Source organism: Stenella coeruleoalba (assembly GCF_951394435.1).
Source record: "Stenella coeruleoalba genome assembly, chromosome: 16".
NCBI lineage: Eukaryota > Metazoa > Chordata > Mammalia > Artiodactyla > Delphinidae > Stenella > Stenella coeruleoalba.
In genome coordinates this window covers 31085102-31104739 of record NC_137162.1, presented here as the reverse complement: position 1 = coordinate 31104739, position 19638 = coordinate 31085102, and the positions used below count along the sequence as shown (strand labels likewise).

At 49.5% G+C, this 19638-nt stretch overlaps 1 protein-coding gene across 1 annotated transcript in view; it reads right to left on the bottom strand.

The window, feature by feature from the left end:
- The window catches only part of TLL2 (tolloid like 2), a gene marked incomplete at both ends in the record, with an annotated part of 128815 nt that extends 109762 nt beyond the window's left edge, over nt 1–19053 (bottom strand). The window contains one exon of the mRNA XM_079899504.1: nt 18864–19053. Within this exon, the coding sequence (XP_079755630.1) occupies nt 18864–19053 (190 nt within the window). The remainder of the gene's footprint in view (nt 1–18863) is intronic.
- Nucleotides 19054–19638: the final 585 nt, after the last annotated feature.

The following is a 19638-nucleotide window of genomic DNA, read 5'->3' as shown; positions in this document are numbered from 1 at the left end:
CCACCCCACCCCACCCCAGCATCCTGCTCAGGGACTGGCAAGGACCTTCAGTTCTGGGACCTTCCGTTTTCGTAAATGAGCCAGTGAGTGAATGAGCGTTCCTCACCAAAGTCCTAGGGGAAGGCAAGGCAAACACTGTCAGCCCCATTTCATGGGGGAAAGCCAGACTCAGGGAAGTTCACGACCAGCCTGTTAACTTACAACTGTGAGAAGGGGGTGGGGCTTGAGGGCAGACCTCTTGGCTCTAAACTTGGAGCCCAGTTCACTGCCTCACAGAGGACCCCGTTTCTAGAACTGGATTCAAGGTGGGGCCTGATCTCATGGTCAGCGGTAAGAGCTCTGTTCCCAGATGAGCTGCTGGCCTGTCCAAGACCAGACAGTCCAGTGCGGGTGACTGGAGGGCACAGAGGACAGGAGGGGCTGGCCAGAGGGTCCTTCACAGCCCCCCCCCCCCACGCCCCCTGAGACCCAGAGAGGCTCGAGCGCGGATTCTGGGGATTTTAAGTGGCCCCTGGCTTGGGGCCTGCAGAGCTGGAAAGTCTGTGAGCCTGGGAGAAGCCTAGCCAGTCAGAGGGAGACCCCTTCAACTCTACTGTCACCTTCTGTTACCAGCCACACCCTCCCCAAGACTGCTTCCTGGCACCCAGAGAACGGGAGGCCCAGGAAGGGCTGCCACGGCTGGAGGATAACTCCTCCCCTCACCCCCTGCAGCCTTCCAGCCCATCCCAGCCACAGGCTCTGCCCTACCCCAGGGCTCACTCCAAAACCAACAGAGTCCTGGATTTATCCTGCAGGGGTGACCTCCAGCAGGTGCTAACCTGGCCTCATCTCATCTCGCCTCCACCAACCAGGCCGGTCCCTGATTTTCATTTTTACACTACAGCCTGGCCTTGCAGGTTTATTTTTCAATTAGTTTCCCACTTATGGGCCTAATCATAAATGTTCCACAGTAGAGCTGCAACTTGGGACACGAAGGGCCAGAGTTAAAGCAGTATGGAATCACAGGCATGGCCTACACTGGGAAGAGGGCGCTTGATGCTGCATGTGACACTGGGTGGACCACTTTTCCCTTTGGTGTCATTTTTTTCACCCATACACTGAGAAAGCTGAACCAGCTCAGGGGTTCTCAAGGCGGGGATTCTCAAGGCGAGGCCACAGACCACTTTGTTAGAAGTGTCTAAGGAGTGTTGATACACAGATCCCAGGCCCCATCCACATCTACGGAATCAGACTCTCCAGGGACAGGGCCCAGGAACATGCATGTTAAGTTCACATCCTGCCCACCCCCACAGGTGACTCACGGTCACTGAAGTTCAGAGACCAATGGAGGTGACATCTCGAGGTCCCTCTAGCTCTGATGATTGGTTTATACAATGTCTACTAGAGAAGCGTAAGGCATCCACCCAGGGATTGCCATTCGTCCATCCCAATAACAAGCTGCTCAAGAAGGACCTTGCTAATGTTCCAGAAGATGGTCACCTAGAGAGAAGCTGAGATTACCGGAGGAACTAAATCCGGAGGCTTCGAACCATTGGAATTCCTCTCAGGAAACAGGGAGGGGCCAGAGGCAGGGAGAGTTACAGGGAAATCCTACCCAGAGACACATTTAGTTCACTTCAAGTTTCCAGCAGAGGGATTTAACAGGTTTAAAGCAGTTTTCTGTGAATCTTTGTCAAGGGAGTGTATGTACAAACAAACAGGGAGGGGGTTTTTTTAGTGAAAAGTTAATCGGCTTAAAGTGTGCAACTAAATAAGCAAAGCTTACATTAAAGTGACCCACAGAGAAAGGACCCCATGGAAAGAAAGTTCTAGGAAATACAATATGGCCTCTATGTTCTTTTGTAGTTCTATGCTATAAATATTCATGGGGCGGTGTTAATGGGGTCCACAGCTCTATGCAACCACAATAGTTTTTTTGTTTATTCTCAGGACCATGAACTTTGAAACCATGAACCTAAATTTCAGGACTCTGCATTCAGGCGTGTTTGCAGAGCAGGAGGCGAGAGGCGCAGGCTTGAGGAGGACAGAGGAGAGGAAACAGGGTGAGATGTGAATCATGCCTCCTGGATCTTTTGGTTGAGATTAAAGAGGAGAATCTGTTTAGTATGGGAGACCTCCGTCTCCAGGGTCTTCTGCTGCTCCAGCCTGGGGAAATGGCCTTCACAGGCATGGAGGGCTTAGTTACTCGAGCATATGGCAGAGAGGGGTGGGGAGCTGGAAATAGTTTAATTGGATCAAACAGACTTTTTGCAAGTTCTACACTGAAGACTTAAAAAAAAAAAAACCCAAACTAGTTTGAATCATGGCATTTCTAAGATGGAGAGAGTTTAAACGTCACCTAAGCCATGTCCTTGCTTTAAACGTAAGGAAACTAAGGTCCAGGAAGGTTAATTGACTTGCTCAAAGTATCACATCTAGAAGCCACATCTGCTGACTCGAAACCAGTGATGGCAACTATGAGACAAACATGTACCCCTCTTAGCCCCTCTGTCCCAGAGCAAATATCCTTCATTGATCACAGCCTTCCTGTCCACCGAACCTGGACACAGCCTCCAAATCTATCTCAACACAGTCTACAGAGGGCCAGCACAAATGGATAGAAATGGCAGATGAATTGAGACCTACTTGCCATCTATGCCCTAAACCATGCTGGCAATGTCCATAACCCATTGGCCATTTGTTCCAGCTAGGAGTTTTCTATTCAAAGCCACTTAAAGTCTGAACTCAGGGGTCTGAGCGTGCACTCCAGAAAAGTAGCAGGACCTGAAAGTCCATAGGACTTTCCATGTTAAAAGTCAATCCTGAAAAGATGCTCAGTATGGCTAATTATTAGAGAAATGCACATCAAAATCACGATGAGGTATTACCCCACACAGGTCAGAATGGCTATCATCGAAAAGTCTACAAATAACAAATGTTTGAGAAGATGTGGAGAAAAGGGAACCCTTGTATACTGCTGGTGGGAATGTAAATTGGTGCAGCCACTATGGAAAACAGTATGGAGGTTCCTTAAAAAACCAAAAATAGAGCTACCATATGACCCAGCAATTCTATTTCTGGTGGAAATGAAAACACTAATTCAAAAAGATACATGCAGCACAATGTTTGTAGCAGCACTATTTACAATAGCTACGATATGGAAGCAACCCAAGTCCCTATCAACAGATGACTGGATTAAGAAGATATTCATATATATATATGTATATATATATGTATGTATATAATATTACTCAACCATAAAAAAGAATGAAACACTGTCATTAGCAGCAATGTGGATAGACCTAGAGAATATTATGCTTAGTGAAATAAGTCAGACAGAGAAGGACAGATACTATATGATATCACTTAATATGTGAAATCTAAAAAATAGTACAAACAAATGTATGTACAAAACACAAACAGCCTTACAGATGTAGAAAACAAACTTGTGGTTACCAAAGGGGAGAGGAAGGGGGAGGAACAAATTAGGGGTATGGGATTAAAAGATACAAACTACTATATACAAATAGATAGGCAACAAGGATATACTGTATAGAATAGGGAATTATACCCATTATCTTGTAATAACCTATAATGAATATAATCTGCAAAAAAACCTGTGAATCACTGTGCTGAAAATAATACAATATTGTAGATCAACTATACTTCAATTAAATTTTTTTAATTGAAGTATTGAAAAATTAAATTGAAAAAAATTTCAATTAAAATAAAAATTTTAAAGGTCAATCAGTACCTAGGAGAGCACCACACACAGATGGGTACCAAAGAGCAACTGGTCTCTGAAAGCTGATTCCATCTCCAGAGAACACCTAGTCCTGCCTTCTACCTTGGCGGGCATCATCCTACTTTACAGAGGAGCCAAGAGGCCACCTTGCTCAAGGCAGACATCACCTCCTGTCTTGCCTCTTCATCTACAGTACAATAAGGTTGCACCAATGCATTTCAGAGCCATGCTACAGCTTGGCTTTCCAAGCAGGACTCACTTGGCTTAAGAAATACCTGCTCAGCTAATTCCCCAGAAAAACAGATTCTCTACCAGACTAGCATGAGCAGGTAGGCCATATCTGCAAGGCCAGGTAAGTTTTACACCTCCAAATATATTTCATCTCACATGCCCAGCCCACTCAATTGGTGATGTTTTCTCTAAGTGCTGTGCGGTGACTTCTTGGACCCTCAGGAAAAGGAGCTGTGATCAATTAGCCATGTCTGACACTGGCCTGGGGAGGGAGTGGCACTGGAGGTGCCACACATGGGCCATTTACAAATGTATGTTGTAAAAATACTAAAATAGTTCCATCCATGGGAAAGAATATCTGCCGCAAGGCCTGAGCTATGATTCAAGTTATTCTTTTTATACTTACTTTCCACCCTCTCTGCCCTGCTCTGTGCCCAGGAAGGCGGATCCTGTGGACTGCTTCCTCCACGTCTCACTGCTCTCTGGCTTCTGCTTGCATTCAACCAGGAGGAGATCCTGGCAGATCAGAGGGAAGAGGGCAGAGAGCTGCAGGCATTTCTTCCCTGCTTTCTCCCTGCTTTGGTGCTGTATCCAAACTACTATATATAAAATATATCAGATAGGCAACAAGGATATACTATATAGCATAGGGAATTATACCCATTGTCTTATATACGGTCTTATGTACTGTCTTACCTATACTGGAATATAACCTGCAAAAAAACCCTGAATCATTATGTAGTACACCTGAAACTAACACAATACTGAAAATCAACTATACTTCAAGTGACTCAGCCCCCTCCCCTCCTGCACAGCTCCAGCTCCTGTAACACGGCTCCCTTCCCGTTTCTTCAGCCACAGGGGAGACTTGCTAGTCTCTGGGTGCCTCACACCCTTCTTTGCATCCTAACCCTGTCTCTGTAAGTAGTCCCTTCATGAAGGTCTCTTCATTTGAAACATCTGGGGTAAAGTCTGGTTCCTGCTGGCACCTGGCTTGTACTGCTGTTCTAAGAAAATCCTCCCATTATTTCCACAGCTAAATGGGTAGATGGAATTCTGACTGGTAAACTGAATGGCTACTTTGGCCTAAGATAACACTTTTCACTGCTTAATTCCAGCAGCATATGACTTACTGCTGTCTCACACCTCCTATGTTCCCATAGCCTAAGCTCACATGGCTTCCACTCAGTAACGGAGAAAAGGGAGCAGTTTAGGTTCTAAAAGCCAGAAGCTTCCTAGGCTCTAATTTTGCATCTTATGTGCCTGATTCCAAGGCCAGGTATATCTCATAAGCTCTAATACCTCCACTGTGGAATGATCTCTTGTGGAGCATTAAGTTACCAGTGCAATTAAGCAGGACTCATTCTGAAGACAAAGGCCCATGGAGACCCTAAGTAGTGCAGAGAGTGGAAAGATACACTAGGTGGAGAGTAAAGGAGACCCGGGGTCCACCTCCAGGCATGCCGGGAGCTATCCATGTGAACTTGGACACATTACTGCCCTTTCAGGCCCTCAGGGTTCTCATAGGAAACATGAAAAACAGTACAAATAATTCCAAGGGTAACTTCCAGCTCTAACATTCTAAAAGATTTTACTCTAAAATCTTACCTTGTGTATCTAGTTAACATTCAATAATGGTCATGAGCCTATCATCACTTTGACTAAATTTTCTTCATAAAGTTCCAGCAAGTAGTCTACTGTGGCAGACTTATTGGCCACCAATACCTTTCCTCCCTTCTTCCCTAACAACAGAAACTATGATGTTCAGTTCCAGACCTTCCAGAAGAAATATTTCCCAGAATCCCATGTAGCTATCTGAGGTCATGTGATTAACTTCCAGCCAACGAGATGAAAGCAGATGGCAGATGGCATCTCCTGGGAACCTCTCACATTCTTAGTTCTTTTTCTTTTCCATGCCTTCCATGTTCAGACCGTGTTTGTTATGGTTTGAGCTCTGGCTACCATCGTGGACCATGAGGACAAGGACCTCAGCCCAGGGAGAGTGGAGGGGCAGGCTGGAAGGAGGCTGGACCCTAGAGGACTTCCTGGACCTGGCCATAGACTGTGGACCTCCAGACTTTGATGTGAGAAAGAAAGAAACTTCTGGCTTGTTTAGGCCAGTGTTCCAGCTATCAATATATTGCCTATCAGCTCTATCAGCCTATCACCCTTCTTTGTCATGCTTTGTGACACCAGCTGGACCCCGGAAACATTTCTCCTTTGTCAGCTGGCACATTAGATTTTGTCAGTAGAGGGCACTAGAGGGACTGCAAGAGGAAGGGAATTCTCTTCCTGCTTCCGGGCCTCATCTTTCTTGCTCCTGTAGAGTGTAGCCACCAGCAGTGTTTGGGAAACCCACTGGCACCCAACTTTCAGAGTTTTGCCCAGACTCCAGTGGGCAATTCCCCACTTGTCAGCCGCTTCCTGTAGCATCTCAACAAACTTCTCCAACTGTCAGTGGGTCACAGCCACATCCTCTCCTATGAAGTTACAGCCGGGGAGGGGAGTGTGTGGGGTGACCTCTTCCAAATGTATTCCTTCCCTAGTAGCTGCTCCCTATATCTACTATTCCTGTTTTCTTTAAAGTTCTCTCTACCTCCTTTTGCTAGTTAATAATCCTTTATATTAAATTTTTGAATTATTTCTGAAATTACTGATGTGGTTTCAGTCTCCCAACTGGACCCTGACGGCCACAGCCAATTAACACGGGTTCATTACTAGCAATTTAACCTGATCTTAACTGATAGAGCCATGCAATCCTCTCCACGGAACAAGTGAGTGATATGGTACAGGATAAACTTTCTGCTTTTTAAAACTCTTCTCTCCAAAAATTATTTGTGACAAACGTGTCAGATAAAAGGTTGAAGTCCTAATCTCTAACAGTTCCTACAAAATGTTTAAAAAATGACCACCTAATTAAAAAATGAACACAAGCAGAAAGAAAAAGGGTCCATAAATAAGAAGGAAAAAAAGCCCATAAATAGGAAATTCACACAGCAAAATAAATACAAATGGTTAAAATATATTTAAAGATTTTTGTTTTATGTGGCCATTTTTAAAGTCTTTATTGAATTTGTTACAATATTGCTTCTGTTTTGTTTTTTGGCCTTGAGGCATGTGGGATCTTAGCTCTCCGACCGGGGATCGAACCCACACCCCCTACATTGGAAGGTGAAGTCTTAACCACTGGACCACCAGGGAAGTCCCCCAAATATATTTTTGAAGGTTCAAAATTATTTGAAAAAGAAATACAATTACAATATAAATGCAAATTAAAGAAACTGTAAATTATTTTTCTCTTATGAAACCAACAAAGATTTTAAAAACTAGAATACAAAAACGTTAATCTTAATGAGAGTGCAAAGGAGTAAAAAAAAAATTTGAAGGGCAATTTGAAAAAAAGAATCAGAAGCCCTAAAAGCATCTATACTTTTGACCCAGCAATTCTATGGGTAGAATTTTTTCTAAGAAAATAATTTAAAACATACACAAAAATCTAGCAATAAGGATGACTCCAGCATGATTGTTTATAATAGCAAAAGAAATGATTGGGGGAAAAAATCTTTATGTCCAACAATAGAGAACTGATTAAATTAAATTACATCTATACCGAACAACTTAAATTGTTGCCATACAAGTACATGTATTACATAAGCATCTTTATTATCGTGGAAGGAGGTTCATGGTACTAAGTGAAAGTGAAATACAAGCAGGTTCAAAACTATATGTGTAGCATTTTTTTTTAATTACAACCATGCATGAAAAAATTTTGGAAGAATATACAACAAAGTGTTAACAACGGTTACTCCTCGGCCATGGAATTGCTGGAAATTTTTACTCTTGCTTGCTCTCTATATTTTCTAAATGTTCTCCAGTGGATGTATATTAGCTGTATAATTAAGAAAGCTGCTTTATGTTAAAAAAAAACAATAATCTCCCTTTCCGGCCCATCTCAAGGGCACCCCAATGCTTGCCGAGCATCTCTGGATGAACTCATTTATGTTTCACTAGACTCTGAGGCAGAGCTCAGCTTGGGACCTCTCCTACACACAAAGCCATGATCTCTCCCCCATTTTCCCTTCCTTTCCATTCCTGAGGCCCAAGTCTGAACTTCACGCTCCCAAGCCTAGAACCCCTGGTGGTCCTCCTATTTCCCGCTTCTACAGATCCTAAACATCATTTGTCTTCATCATAATGGTCGTCTGCTCAAAAACCATCAAGCGCTCCCCGTCTGCTCAAAAACCATCAATAGCTCCCCCTTTCTTAAGGGGCATGATTTAAATGTCTCAGCTTGACATTCACCGTTCCAAGCTTCTTTCAATCTTGCCACTACTATTCTGCAAAGTAAATCAGGTACTCCCACAGCTCCAGACATATCCAAAGCATTCCTGCTGCCTTGCCTTAACTCACGATGTTTATTCTACCTGAAATGCCTTCCCCTGCGTCCCAGTTTCTCCAAATCCTTTCCATCCTTCCAGGCCAAACTCAGGGCTCACCACCCCTCTTACCAGGAAGCCTTCCTTGACTGTCTTACAGTGATTGATCCCTTTTCCAAATCCCTATAGTATCTCATTTGCTCAGTTTTTCATTTGGCAAATATTGGTTGAGCACCCACCACGTGCCAGGCACTGTGCTGGTGACTGGGAAACCAAATGAGGCTAATTTCTACCCCTTGAAGTCCACTGTCTGATATGGAGACAGACACTGAGCAAATAAATAGTGACTCCAATACCCAGGTACGGACTGTAACACGTGCAGGGAAACACAGGTGATGAGAGATTTAAAAGAAGGGACCTGATTGACAGCAGGCCTGAGAAGGCCTGGGGGGGAAAGGATATGTAAACTGAGGGTCCTAAGTGGGTCTAATTTTGCAAACATGATCAAACGTGCATTTCAAAAAGATCATGCTGCCTGCAACATGGAAAACAGATTTTGGGAGGCAAGGGGAGGGAGACGGGTTCAGGTACCATCGCAGTAGCCTACGTGGGAGCCGGTGGGATTTAGACCAAACAGTGGCAGCAAAGATGGAGAGAAGTGGATGGGCTTAAATTTGGAAACAGAATCGGCAGGACTTGGGTTGGACTACATGAGAAGGGGAGGGAGAGACCCGTATCCAGGATGGTACCGGGTTTCTGGTTGAAGCACCTGGCATCACGACAAGGTGCCACCTGGCACATGCCACCATGAAGCCCAGACCTTAGCGAGCCACAGCCGACTCTGAGCCCAGGGGGAGAGGATGGCGAACCAGTGCCAGCTCAGCGGGAAGGAAAACTGACCCAGGGATGGGAAAAAGAGTTAGAGCGGAAGGTGGCCTGCTCCTGTGGGAAACTGGCTCACACAGGACTCACATCAACTCAAGGCCAGTAACCCCGGTGGGAGGAAGGGCAGGTGGCTCGGTGCAAATTGCAGGATGAGCCAGGAGATACGTGGCCCAGCTGGTGGAGCGGGTGAAGACTCGGGGCTGAACATCAACACTCAAGTGCTCATGCAGGCGAGCTTGAGAATATTTATTGGTAATTGACAGACGTGGTTAGAGGATGGTGTGATCACAGATAGGTCTGTAACCAATCAGCAGGAAAGTTCGGTTCCTGTTGCTATGTCTGCATCCGGGCAGAACCGTATTATGAGCGGGCTAAGAGGATACCCTGAGAAACCTGCTTCTATGCATCTGGTTTATCTGTTATCCGCTCCCTGCTTCATGGATGAGAGCAAGCGAGCTGTGGAGCGATAAATTATCACTTGCTGCACACTCTGTATCCCAAGAGAACTCGCTGCAGAGGGAGAGATAAGCCGACACAGGCCACTGAGAAATTGTCACTTATAGGGAAATTCTTAAATAGGGAACAATAACAGGCGTAATCGTAATAGCAAGGAGAATAGCTAAAAATTAGTGACCGCTTGCTAAACACTTCTTGTTCACTGCCTCATTCAATCTGCAAACAAACCTAGTTCATGGGTATTCATATCATTCCCATTTTCTAAATGAAGAAACTGAGGCTCAGAGAGGTTAAGAAACTTAGTCAAAACCACACAGGCAGTGAGGACAGAGGCAGGCTTCAAGTCACAGGCTGCCTGATGCCAAAAGTAGTCTCTTAAACAGGATGTTTCACTGCTCTGCTCTGTTACCCAGGCTGCCACTCACCCAAGGCTTCCTTAGGAAACATGGGCCATCGAGGCCCTCTCCCTCTGGGCTGGGGAGGGTGGCTGGACCCATCGTCCTCAACTGACCTGACACCCAGGCACTGCCCTGGGCCGTGTGGGAAAGGGATGGGGGAACAGAGAGGGAGAAAGTTGCATTTCAACACCTTGTATGATTCATTTATTCTTCCCTATGCTTTGAGACTAAGAGTACTCTAAAGGCCAGAACTGTCTCATCCTTGTTGGGTTCCTAGCTAAGGACAGAGAAAACAGTGGGGAGAAGGTCGTGGGCTATGGTGCTCTGTGGAACAAGTGTACAATTATGACCTTCAGACTGAGCAGCAGGGAGATGCTTGTTGACTGGGGGGTCAGGGGTCCAGGAGAGGAGAAGCCGTTCTGGGGCTGGAGAGGCGGTGTGCTTCAAGGGGAGAATAGGGGTTTGAGGTGTTTGTCCCACTGCTTACAAGTTCAGTGTCCTATGCGGGCCCTAGCCCAGCCTCTCCCCTGGACAAGCACCCAGACCTTGTCCTGCAATGCCCACAAGATCATAAGATCTCAGAGCTTCTCCCGTGAGTGCCCGGATCACCTCCTCGCTATCTGAGAGACCAATGGAGAGAACAGAAGGAAAGGAGTTTTATAAACAATGCTAAGGCAATGCTGTAACCACTGTGAGAGGTTAATATCATTGTCCTTCCTCTTGAAAAACATGGTGAAGGGTGAGAAGGCAAAGGTTTGGGGACCAATCAAGTCACAGCCTCTATTCGGATTGCCTATCTATGGTAGAAGGATGTGCATTGCCATCAAATGCGACGTGGGCCCAAATCCTGCTTGTACCTCGGCTATTTGGACCCTGGAGGAATGCTGCTGGAAAGAGGAGTGGCTGGGAGGAACCACGGGCTGAATGGAGGCTCAGACTCAACACCATTCACACATCTCCAGTCAGGGGCTGGCTTCCTGGGTGGGGCCTGGACATCTGGTTGGCTTGCAGTGCGTGGAACCCCCAGCCTAACAGCAAGGAAGCCAGTGAGTGCCACGGCAGATTTGTTTTTAGAGTAAGGTCTCTGGATATAGAGGAACTATTGCCATCAGCATGGCTTGGAAGCATAAAACTCTGAAATCACCTGCTCCAGTTGTTCAGGTACTTGGTTTCCTGCTCTTGGAAACCTTGTTGGATTTCTGTGGGATGATAATAATAAAAACAACAATATTTACTGAATGTTTACCGTGTTCCAGGCACTAAGTGCTCGGTCTATGTTAACTCATGCAACCTTTATAATCACCCTCTGCGGTAGACACTAGTATCCACATTTTATGGGTGAGAAGACTGAGATCAGAAAGCTTAAGAGCCTGGCTCAGGGCCTCACAGCCATGCAGTGGCAGAGCTAGGATCTGCAGCCCGGCAATTCGCCTCCAGAGTCAGCTCACTCCTCAGCGCTCTCATAGGAACGGAAAGTGATGCTGTTCGTGTAATTCAATTTAATGCGTGCGACAGGTTCTTGGGAGGCCACAAAACGACAGCAGTATTTCACATTTATTGAGTGCTTCTATTTGCTCAGCACAGTATCAACAACAGCCTGTGAACTAGAAGTATCTCTTGACTGCATGATGGACATGAGGAAACTGAGACTTTAAAGGCTGTGGGACTCGCTCAAGGTCTCACGGCCAGTAAGTGACAGAGCTGAGAAAGAAAATCCAAGTCAGTCTGACTCCAAAGTTTGGGTACCGAACCAAGAGGCCAGCGAGGACCTAGGCGTTCAAACAACCATGGCCCCTGGGCCGGGGAGAGCCCTGAGAGAAGCAGCGGTCAGGGAAGGTCCAGAGCTGATGGGAGGCGCTGCTGGCCTGTCTGCACTCGGCTTCCATCAGGAGTATCTTCCCGCTGAGGAGGCCACGCCCAGGAGCTCCCGGGGACAGGGCTGAGGTCTGATTGGCACTTAGCTCTTCAGCACCCACGGCCTGGCAGGCGCCCTGCAGACCAGGGGCTGTCGTCATGGCTCCGCCTCTCCTCTCACTGGGCTGGATGGAGGAGTAAAGGGCACTTCCCCACACACACACCACCCCCAGGAGAGGGTGCAAGACACTGACCGCTGCACGGCTGGGCAGGAGAAAGATGGAAAAACGGGTTCCACTGACATCAGAGTTGCGGACCCACTTGGAGACTTTTCTGTCTCCAGTGTAGAGCTCTGCCTACAGAGATAGCGTCAGAGGTCAAAAGAGGACCCATGTCGGGCAGAGGGTCTAGGCCCGAGGGTGTGTCTCCAGATGCAAAATGGGAACCGTCCCAGCTGCTTGCCTACTCCGGGGGCTGGGGTGAAGGTCAACGGGCTGGTGTTCTTACTATCATGCAGCTCTAGGAACATCCTTGCCCAAAAGGGGCTGACGCGTTCTCCTTCCGACCTCCCCTCCCCCAGATGCTGCACCCCCTGCACCCCCCAGCATAAGTCATGGTCCTGGCTGGGACCTCTGGGCTCTGTTGGGCACCTGATGGCCACACGTTCTCTGCCTACTCGGTCAGCCGAATCCTCAGTGTGGGCAGCCTGTGTCTCTCAGCCGACAGTTCCTCAGGAGCCAAGACTGTGCGTTTCCTCCCCCAGCCTCTGCCCCGGCCCCTACTCATCATCACTGACTTTTTCCTTTTTAATCTTTATTGGGCTATAACTCACATACTAAAAAAATTCACCCTTCACTTACTTTTGAGACCCTATTTACCAATAATTATCACGTCTGAATTTACGAATCCCTAACTGAATACACTACATGAAATCACTTGTTCACTTATCACAAAAATTCAAATTCCTCTAGAGCATTTCAACAAGAGTTCAAGAAGTACTGGTGAGCAGCTGCTCTGTGCTCTAGTAATGTACATACCCATCACTGAACTCTTGCCTCGTCCAGAAAATGTGCTGAGCACGTGACAAACATTCTATCATTTGACCCTTGCCATGACCCTGAGAAGTGAATATTAGTACTTCTCAAGGGAGGGAACTGAGGCTCAGAGAGGTTAAGTAACTTTCTCAAGGTCACAAAGCCTTGCAGGGGCAGCAGATTTTGGATCCAGGTCTGTCAAGTGTCAAAGCCCAAGCTCTTCACCACCTCGTGCCCTGCCCCTGGGCACTTCAGGGGTGAAAATTGGAGACAGAGGTGGACTAGATGCGCCTCCTGTCTGGAGAAGTGGGAAAGATGAATATTTCATCTCTATACAGCCCTGAAATATTTTGACTCCATCAAATCAGCACCTGCCCGAATCAGCAAGGACACCATGACAAGTAGGGATAAAAATAAAGTTGTAAAACGGCCAGCCGCCCTCACCTGGGTGTGGCCGCTGGGGAGAGACAAGGTGCCAGGGAGATGGCAGCTGCTCCCGCTCTGGGGACAGGCTGTGCCAGGGAGACAGTCTTCCAGGAGGTACCATGGAAGCCTCACATCTGTACAGAAGAATCCAGGGCACCTGCCCCTGCCATGAAGGATGGAAACTCTGGGGGAGCTCTGCCCAGGACCACATCCCCCACCTCCACCCAGAGCGCTCTCAGGAGGGCTGCTGCCCACTGGGATGGCTCTGCTTCCCTTCCAGGCTGACAGTGAGCTTGGAGGCTCCTTCAGCCATGGACCCAACCCACACAGGTCCAGAATCATCATTCCCTCATTCAGCAAATATTGACAAGTACCTATGACGTGTCGCTGGGCACTGGGATTACAGCAGTGATCAAAGCAGACAACAATCCCTGACCTCACAGTTCGACGTTCCAGCCTCGTATCAGTAACGTGAGGGCTGCTGGCAGGAGCTGCCCAGAGAGTGCTGTCCTAGAGGGCTCTGATGACCCCCCAAATAAGGAGCTGATTGGTAAGGTCACTGTCTCTGGGAGAGAATGACAAGATGGAGTGGGGCCCCAAATTCCAGGCAGAAGTCAGGTCTAAAAGTGAGAGGAAGGACTACAGACTTGCTCGTGAGGAAAGAGCTAGTTCCCAGGCCAGCACCCTCACCCTGGCTCCTGAGCCATTAGCCATCAGGGACTGCCGACTGTATTTACTGATGAAGTAATATATATGTTTATCATATGTGAAGGCCCTGGCATTTATCAAGCCACCAGCTGAAAAGTAAAGCTGCTGTCAGCCAGTTCCCTTGGGTTTAATAAACCCAAAAGGCTACAGAGCACTTTACAGTTTACAAGGTTATTTGCATATCGTTTGAGCCTCAGGTAGACAGTGTTGGTGACCTGAGTCCCATATCCTCAGCTCAACTCTGGGCAGTTCCATGCATCCACTGCATGGCTCCCCACTTTTCTGCTTGAGAAATTTTTCGGAATCCGTAGAGCTCACAGCGCCTGCCCACGCAGGTGCAGGGAAGTTCATGCCTCAAGGAATGGTCATATTCTCCCAAACCGGCTGCAACAATAGCCCCCATTCCACATGCTCTTTTAACAATGTGACTCTGACATGCCTCTGGTGGAGAGATGGGCTATGTTCCCTCCCCTGAATCTGGGAGAGCTTGTGACTGTGGTGGAAGTGATGATACGTAGCTTCTGAGGCAAGGTCATAAAAGGCAATACAGCTGCCATCTGGTTCCCTTGGGATGTGTACACTTAGAATCTAGCTGCCATGCTGTGAGGAAGCCTAATCAGCCCGCATGGAGGGCACACAGAGAGGCTACCTGTAGGTTCTGGCTAAGAGTCCAACTGAGGCCCCAGGCAACAGCCATCCTCAACTGCCAGATATGAGAGAACAAGAAAGCCTCCAGATGATTCCAGCCCCCAATTGTCAAGTCACCCCCAGCCTGCAAGTCTTCACAGCAGAGGCTCAGACACTGGGGAGCAGAGGTAGGACCACTTCTGCTGTGCCTTTTCCAAACTCCTGATCTATAGACCCACCAACATAGTAAAATGGTGGCTGTTCTATACCACAGAGTTTGGGTAGTTTTTTACACAGGAATAGAAACTGGAAAAGGGAGCAAACAATGAAGGACAGCAGCCTTTGGATAAATGCTCCAGCCTCCTATTCCCTGGGCACACAATTACGGGAGGCTTTATGGAAGGGCCGGGTGGGGACATGGCCCCATCAACTAAAGCAGCTACCTCAATTCCACTCCCTTCATTGGATTTCCTCTTTCCCTGTCATACTAGCCCTGCTCCCTCACCCTGTTCCTTGGGGTCACCTCCTAAACGATTTATCTACACACAAGTCCTGTCTAAGACTCTGCTCTCTCAGGAGTACAGCTACAACTAGCCTTATGTCTATCCTAAAAGGCAAGCAGTTTTGTTCCCACCCCCATTTTGCAGATGAGGAGACTGAGGCATGGAGACGTGGAGGACCTGCTCAAGGCCATACAAAGAGTAAGAGGCAGGGGCAGGACGAGAATCCAGGCCTCTGGCTCTGAACGCAGCTAAAGAATTATGGGTGAGGGCAAGCAACCTGGAGAAGCCCTCAGAAGCTTTGCAAAAGTTGTTCTCAGGGCCGTGGTGGTTGGAAGGACGTCTTGTAATTTACTGTCAGTTGAACTCTTGACCTCACTTACAGTATCAGATGAAAAACAAACAGCAGAGCAGCGGACCACCAGACAGAGACCACACCCAGGAAGTCCCACGCATTTACCAGCCCCAGGCCAGGAGGGCTTCCCAGGCCCACTCCCACTCCACAATCATCCGATTTTAAAAGGTCCCTTTTTACAGCATCAAATAGATTGTTTGCTAGTAAATTTAAATTTTACACCTTAAAACTTACTTCAAAGGTCAGCATGAAGATGTTCTTTCACAAGTTTCTAGGAAATCTGTTCATAAAGTACCTAACTATATGTCAGGTACTGTCCTAAGCACATTAATCTGTTGGGAATCATCCTCATTTACAAATGAGGAAACTAAGGCATGGAGAAATTCAGTGACTTGCCCAAGGTCACACACAGTTTGTAAATGACAGAGTAAATAGTAAAATGTGTAAATGGTAAAACTGTAAATGACAGAACACTGACCCGTTTGCTCAACCTCTGAGATCCTGAGCTGGAAGCAAAGGTCATAGAACCATAGAACACTGAGAAGGAAGGGGCCAGGGGCACAAACTCAAGTGCCCACAAGGAGTGAAGAGGGTGCAGGGCAAGATGGCGGATGTGGACTAAGGGAGCCAGCTCCCTGGACCTGTCAGTTTGCCACCCTAACTAGTCCAACAGTTTCACTCTATGGATGAGGAATTAAGGGCCAGAGAGGAGGGGCCTGCCAGGGAACACAGCTCCTGAGAGGCCAGGAACAGACCCCAGACTCTCTGTACTCTGCATCCACAGTAGAATGGAGACACACCCCGCCCCCGCCCCAGCACAAGAAGGGGCAGGTGGGAGGTGTTTTAGGTTCAAAGCCCTGAGGCAGGTCCTAGGCAGAGGACTTCTGGCTAGAGGAGTCAGGGAGTTAGCATGGGACCGGGATAGGAGGAAAGGCTGCCCCTTAAGGTTTGGTTTGAATATGGAACCAGGAAAGACAGTGTTCCCCGCAAGCCGAGAGGCACTTTCTTACACTGAGTCTCCAGTCCTTGGTGAACTGCTTATTGCCCTTCCAGAAGGCAGTTCCCTTGCTCAGGTAATTTCCAGAAGCATGAGTAGACTGATGTGACATTTCCCCTAGGTCTCCCTTGCCATCGCCCTCTTCTGGTCACTCTTAGCATCAGCATGGATGAAGGAGAGGTCAAGGGGTTGGGAATATGGAGGACGGCTGCGGAGGATGAATGGAGCTGGCTGAAACCATACAGCTACTTTCCGGCCCTGCTGCCCATCCTGTCCAGTCTGTGAAGAGTCACAGAACACGCATGCCCTGGTTATCTAGCATTTTCTCCAAAATCACTGGAGAAAACTGAGGCCCCAACAGGCAAACCTGCTTTAGTGTTATTCCACAAGGCTGAGACCAGGAGCTGGAGAGCCCTCACAGACGGACCTATGCCTCTTTCACCGGGATTCTCAGGCCCTAGATCAGCACCCAGCATCACAGAGGTGCTCGATACATTCCCGAACACACTGATTGCTGCCCCAGCCCAGGCCCCAGCTGCCCACACTGCCTCCCAGAGGCCCAGTTCACATCCAGTAAAGTCCAGGACCTGACAGGTGCAGGTGATGGCTGATCACTTCGCCCTCATCCCAGTTTTGCAGCCCCAGTGCCCCTCATTTCAGGCAAGGGCACCATTCAGTGCTCCAGAGACTCTTCAACCTGGTCAGGACGGAGGTCCCATGAGGAACTGAGATACCTTAGTCAGGGCATACTACCTGCTGATACTCTCTCAAATTAGCCAGGAATCAACTCTGCCCTCCTTCCTAACTCAGAAGCCCCACAAGGTACAGTAATAGATGGCTATACTGGAGGAATCTTCCTGCAGCATAAGCCCAGGACCCTCAAACCTGGTATGATCCTCAACCTTCACAAGATTCTCAAGTCTCACACTCTCCTAGGTCCTCTGACCTCCCAGTAACCTGGTCTCCCCCAGACTTCACCCAGTTCTGACCTGCCCAACCCCCAGCCTAGACCACACTCGCTGCAGTAACAACACAAATAATTACAGTGTCATCACAATTATTCCATTTGCAGAGAATTTCTCCATAGGTTATCTGAGTCCTCCTACAATTACTGTCCCCAATTCAGATGAGGAAACTGAGGCTACTAGAGCTTTCCAGGGAGTGAGGGAACGGGGCCACACTGGCTCATGCACGGCATTTCCCTCATCAACCAGGAGAAAAGCACCCTGCCCTTCTGCAGATGGAGGCCGCGAGCTTCCCTTGGTCCGCTCATCTCTGCGGCCCGCCGAGTGAAGCGGCCGGACCCTGCCTAGAGATAAACACCAGGACCGGCGGCCCCTGGCCACCGGCCAGGAGCCGCTCGGCGGGCTTCTGAGACCGTCCGCTCTCGGGGGCGTGAGTATCCCTCTGTCCCAGCTGGGAACTGTCCCATACCCATCGGCTTTCTTTGGAACATGCGCTTGGGCCCTTCTGGGGCTGACGCCTCAACTATTCCGGCTCGGAAGCTGCTCCTCTTGGGACACACAAGCCAGTTGGTGGTTAGTGGGAAGCGGGAGCTGCAGTGCCTGGGCCGCGAGGTGCGCCAGAAAGACCCCCGCGTCCCGGGGCGCGGCTTCCTGGCGGGATTAGAGCACCTGACGGCGTCCATCTCCGCCGGCCCAGGGAGACCCCCAGGCGCGACCACACTGAGGGGGCTACAGGGAAGTTTGCGGCAACTTGAGTCATACACATTCCCCCTCGGCTACCTCTTTCTTTTTGCCTGCTGTGAAGCTTTTCGCTTTTTATACTCTCTTCCCAAGAGTAACCACAAGATCTTGGGAAACTTTGCGTTAAACTTACAAATGCCATGAAATCGGAGCCAGCAACACCGTGTGAGCCTGAGAACGCCGCGCCCAGCCCGGCTCCCGCTCCTCTGCTCCAGCCCAGCGCGACCGACGGTGGCCCGTGTTGACCACCTGGCTGTCAGGCGACTCCGGCGCCCGCCCCAGTCCTTGGGCGCCCTCTCGGCCTCGGGCACCCGCCCTTATTCGCTTTGGGAACGCTCCCGCGGCCGCCACCCTGTGCGCGCCGCAAACCAGGGGCCGGGACGTCCCAGTCGGAGTGTTATTTAAGCAGCCCCTCTGGGACATTGTTTTCCCGGGGAGCTCGAGGGATCCCGGGGGGGGGGGTTTGGGGTGGGGAGGGGAGGGGAGACCCGCCCCACGGACGGCTGAGCTGGCTTGCCCACCACCTCATTTGCATTTCAAAGACAAACTTCTGCCGGACATCCCCGGCGGCGGCGGCGGCACCTACCGGCTTTGCACGGGTCATGGTAATGCTCCAGCTGCTGCTCCGCGCTCTCCTCGCCTTCCAGCACCGAGTAGTCCCAGGTGGCGTCCGAGCGCTCCCCGAGCCCCCAGGCGTCGCGGGGCAGCGGCAGCAGCAGTAGCAGGAGAGGCAGCAGCAGTGGCACAAGGGCCCCGGGCGCAGTCACCCGGGGCATGATTGCGAGGTGCCGGCGAAGACCGAGGGAGTTGGGAGCACCGAAATCTGGGCCCTAGCGGGGGACGGTGTACAGGGTAGGCTCGGCGGCGACCCGGGAGAGGCGATTACGCGTGGCTGCCCGGCATGGCTCCGGTGTGGAACCAGCAGAGTGCGGCGTCCCGGTCCGCGTCGGCGCGCCCAGGCAGCAGCAGCCGCTCAGAGCTACTTGCCCGGCGGCCGAGGCTGAGGCGGCTGCGACCGTGGTAGTGGCGGCGGTGGTTGGAGCAGTGGCCGCTCCGCCCCTCTCCACCCGGGCTGGACCGCACAGACCTCGCCAGGGGCCCCGGGCAGCCAATCACTCGGGCGCCCGAGGCGAGGCCCCTCCTCTTCCCGGCACCTCCACAACTTCGGAGGAAGGGGAGCGAGGTGAACAGGCTGAAGGCAGGGACCCTGGGCCAGCCGCGCTGCCCCAGAGCCAAGGGAGCCCTTCTCCGGGCGCCACCGCGCCTCCGGCCCCCCAAAACGCTGCTCCGGAAGATCAGGGCTGGACTTCCCGCCTTGTTGTATTCTGAAAATTCACTTTGCAACTCCCCGATGCACACGT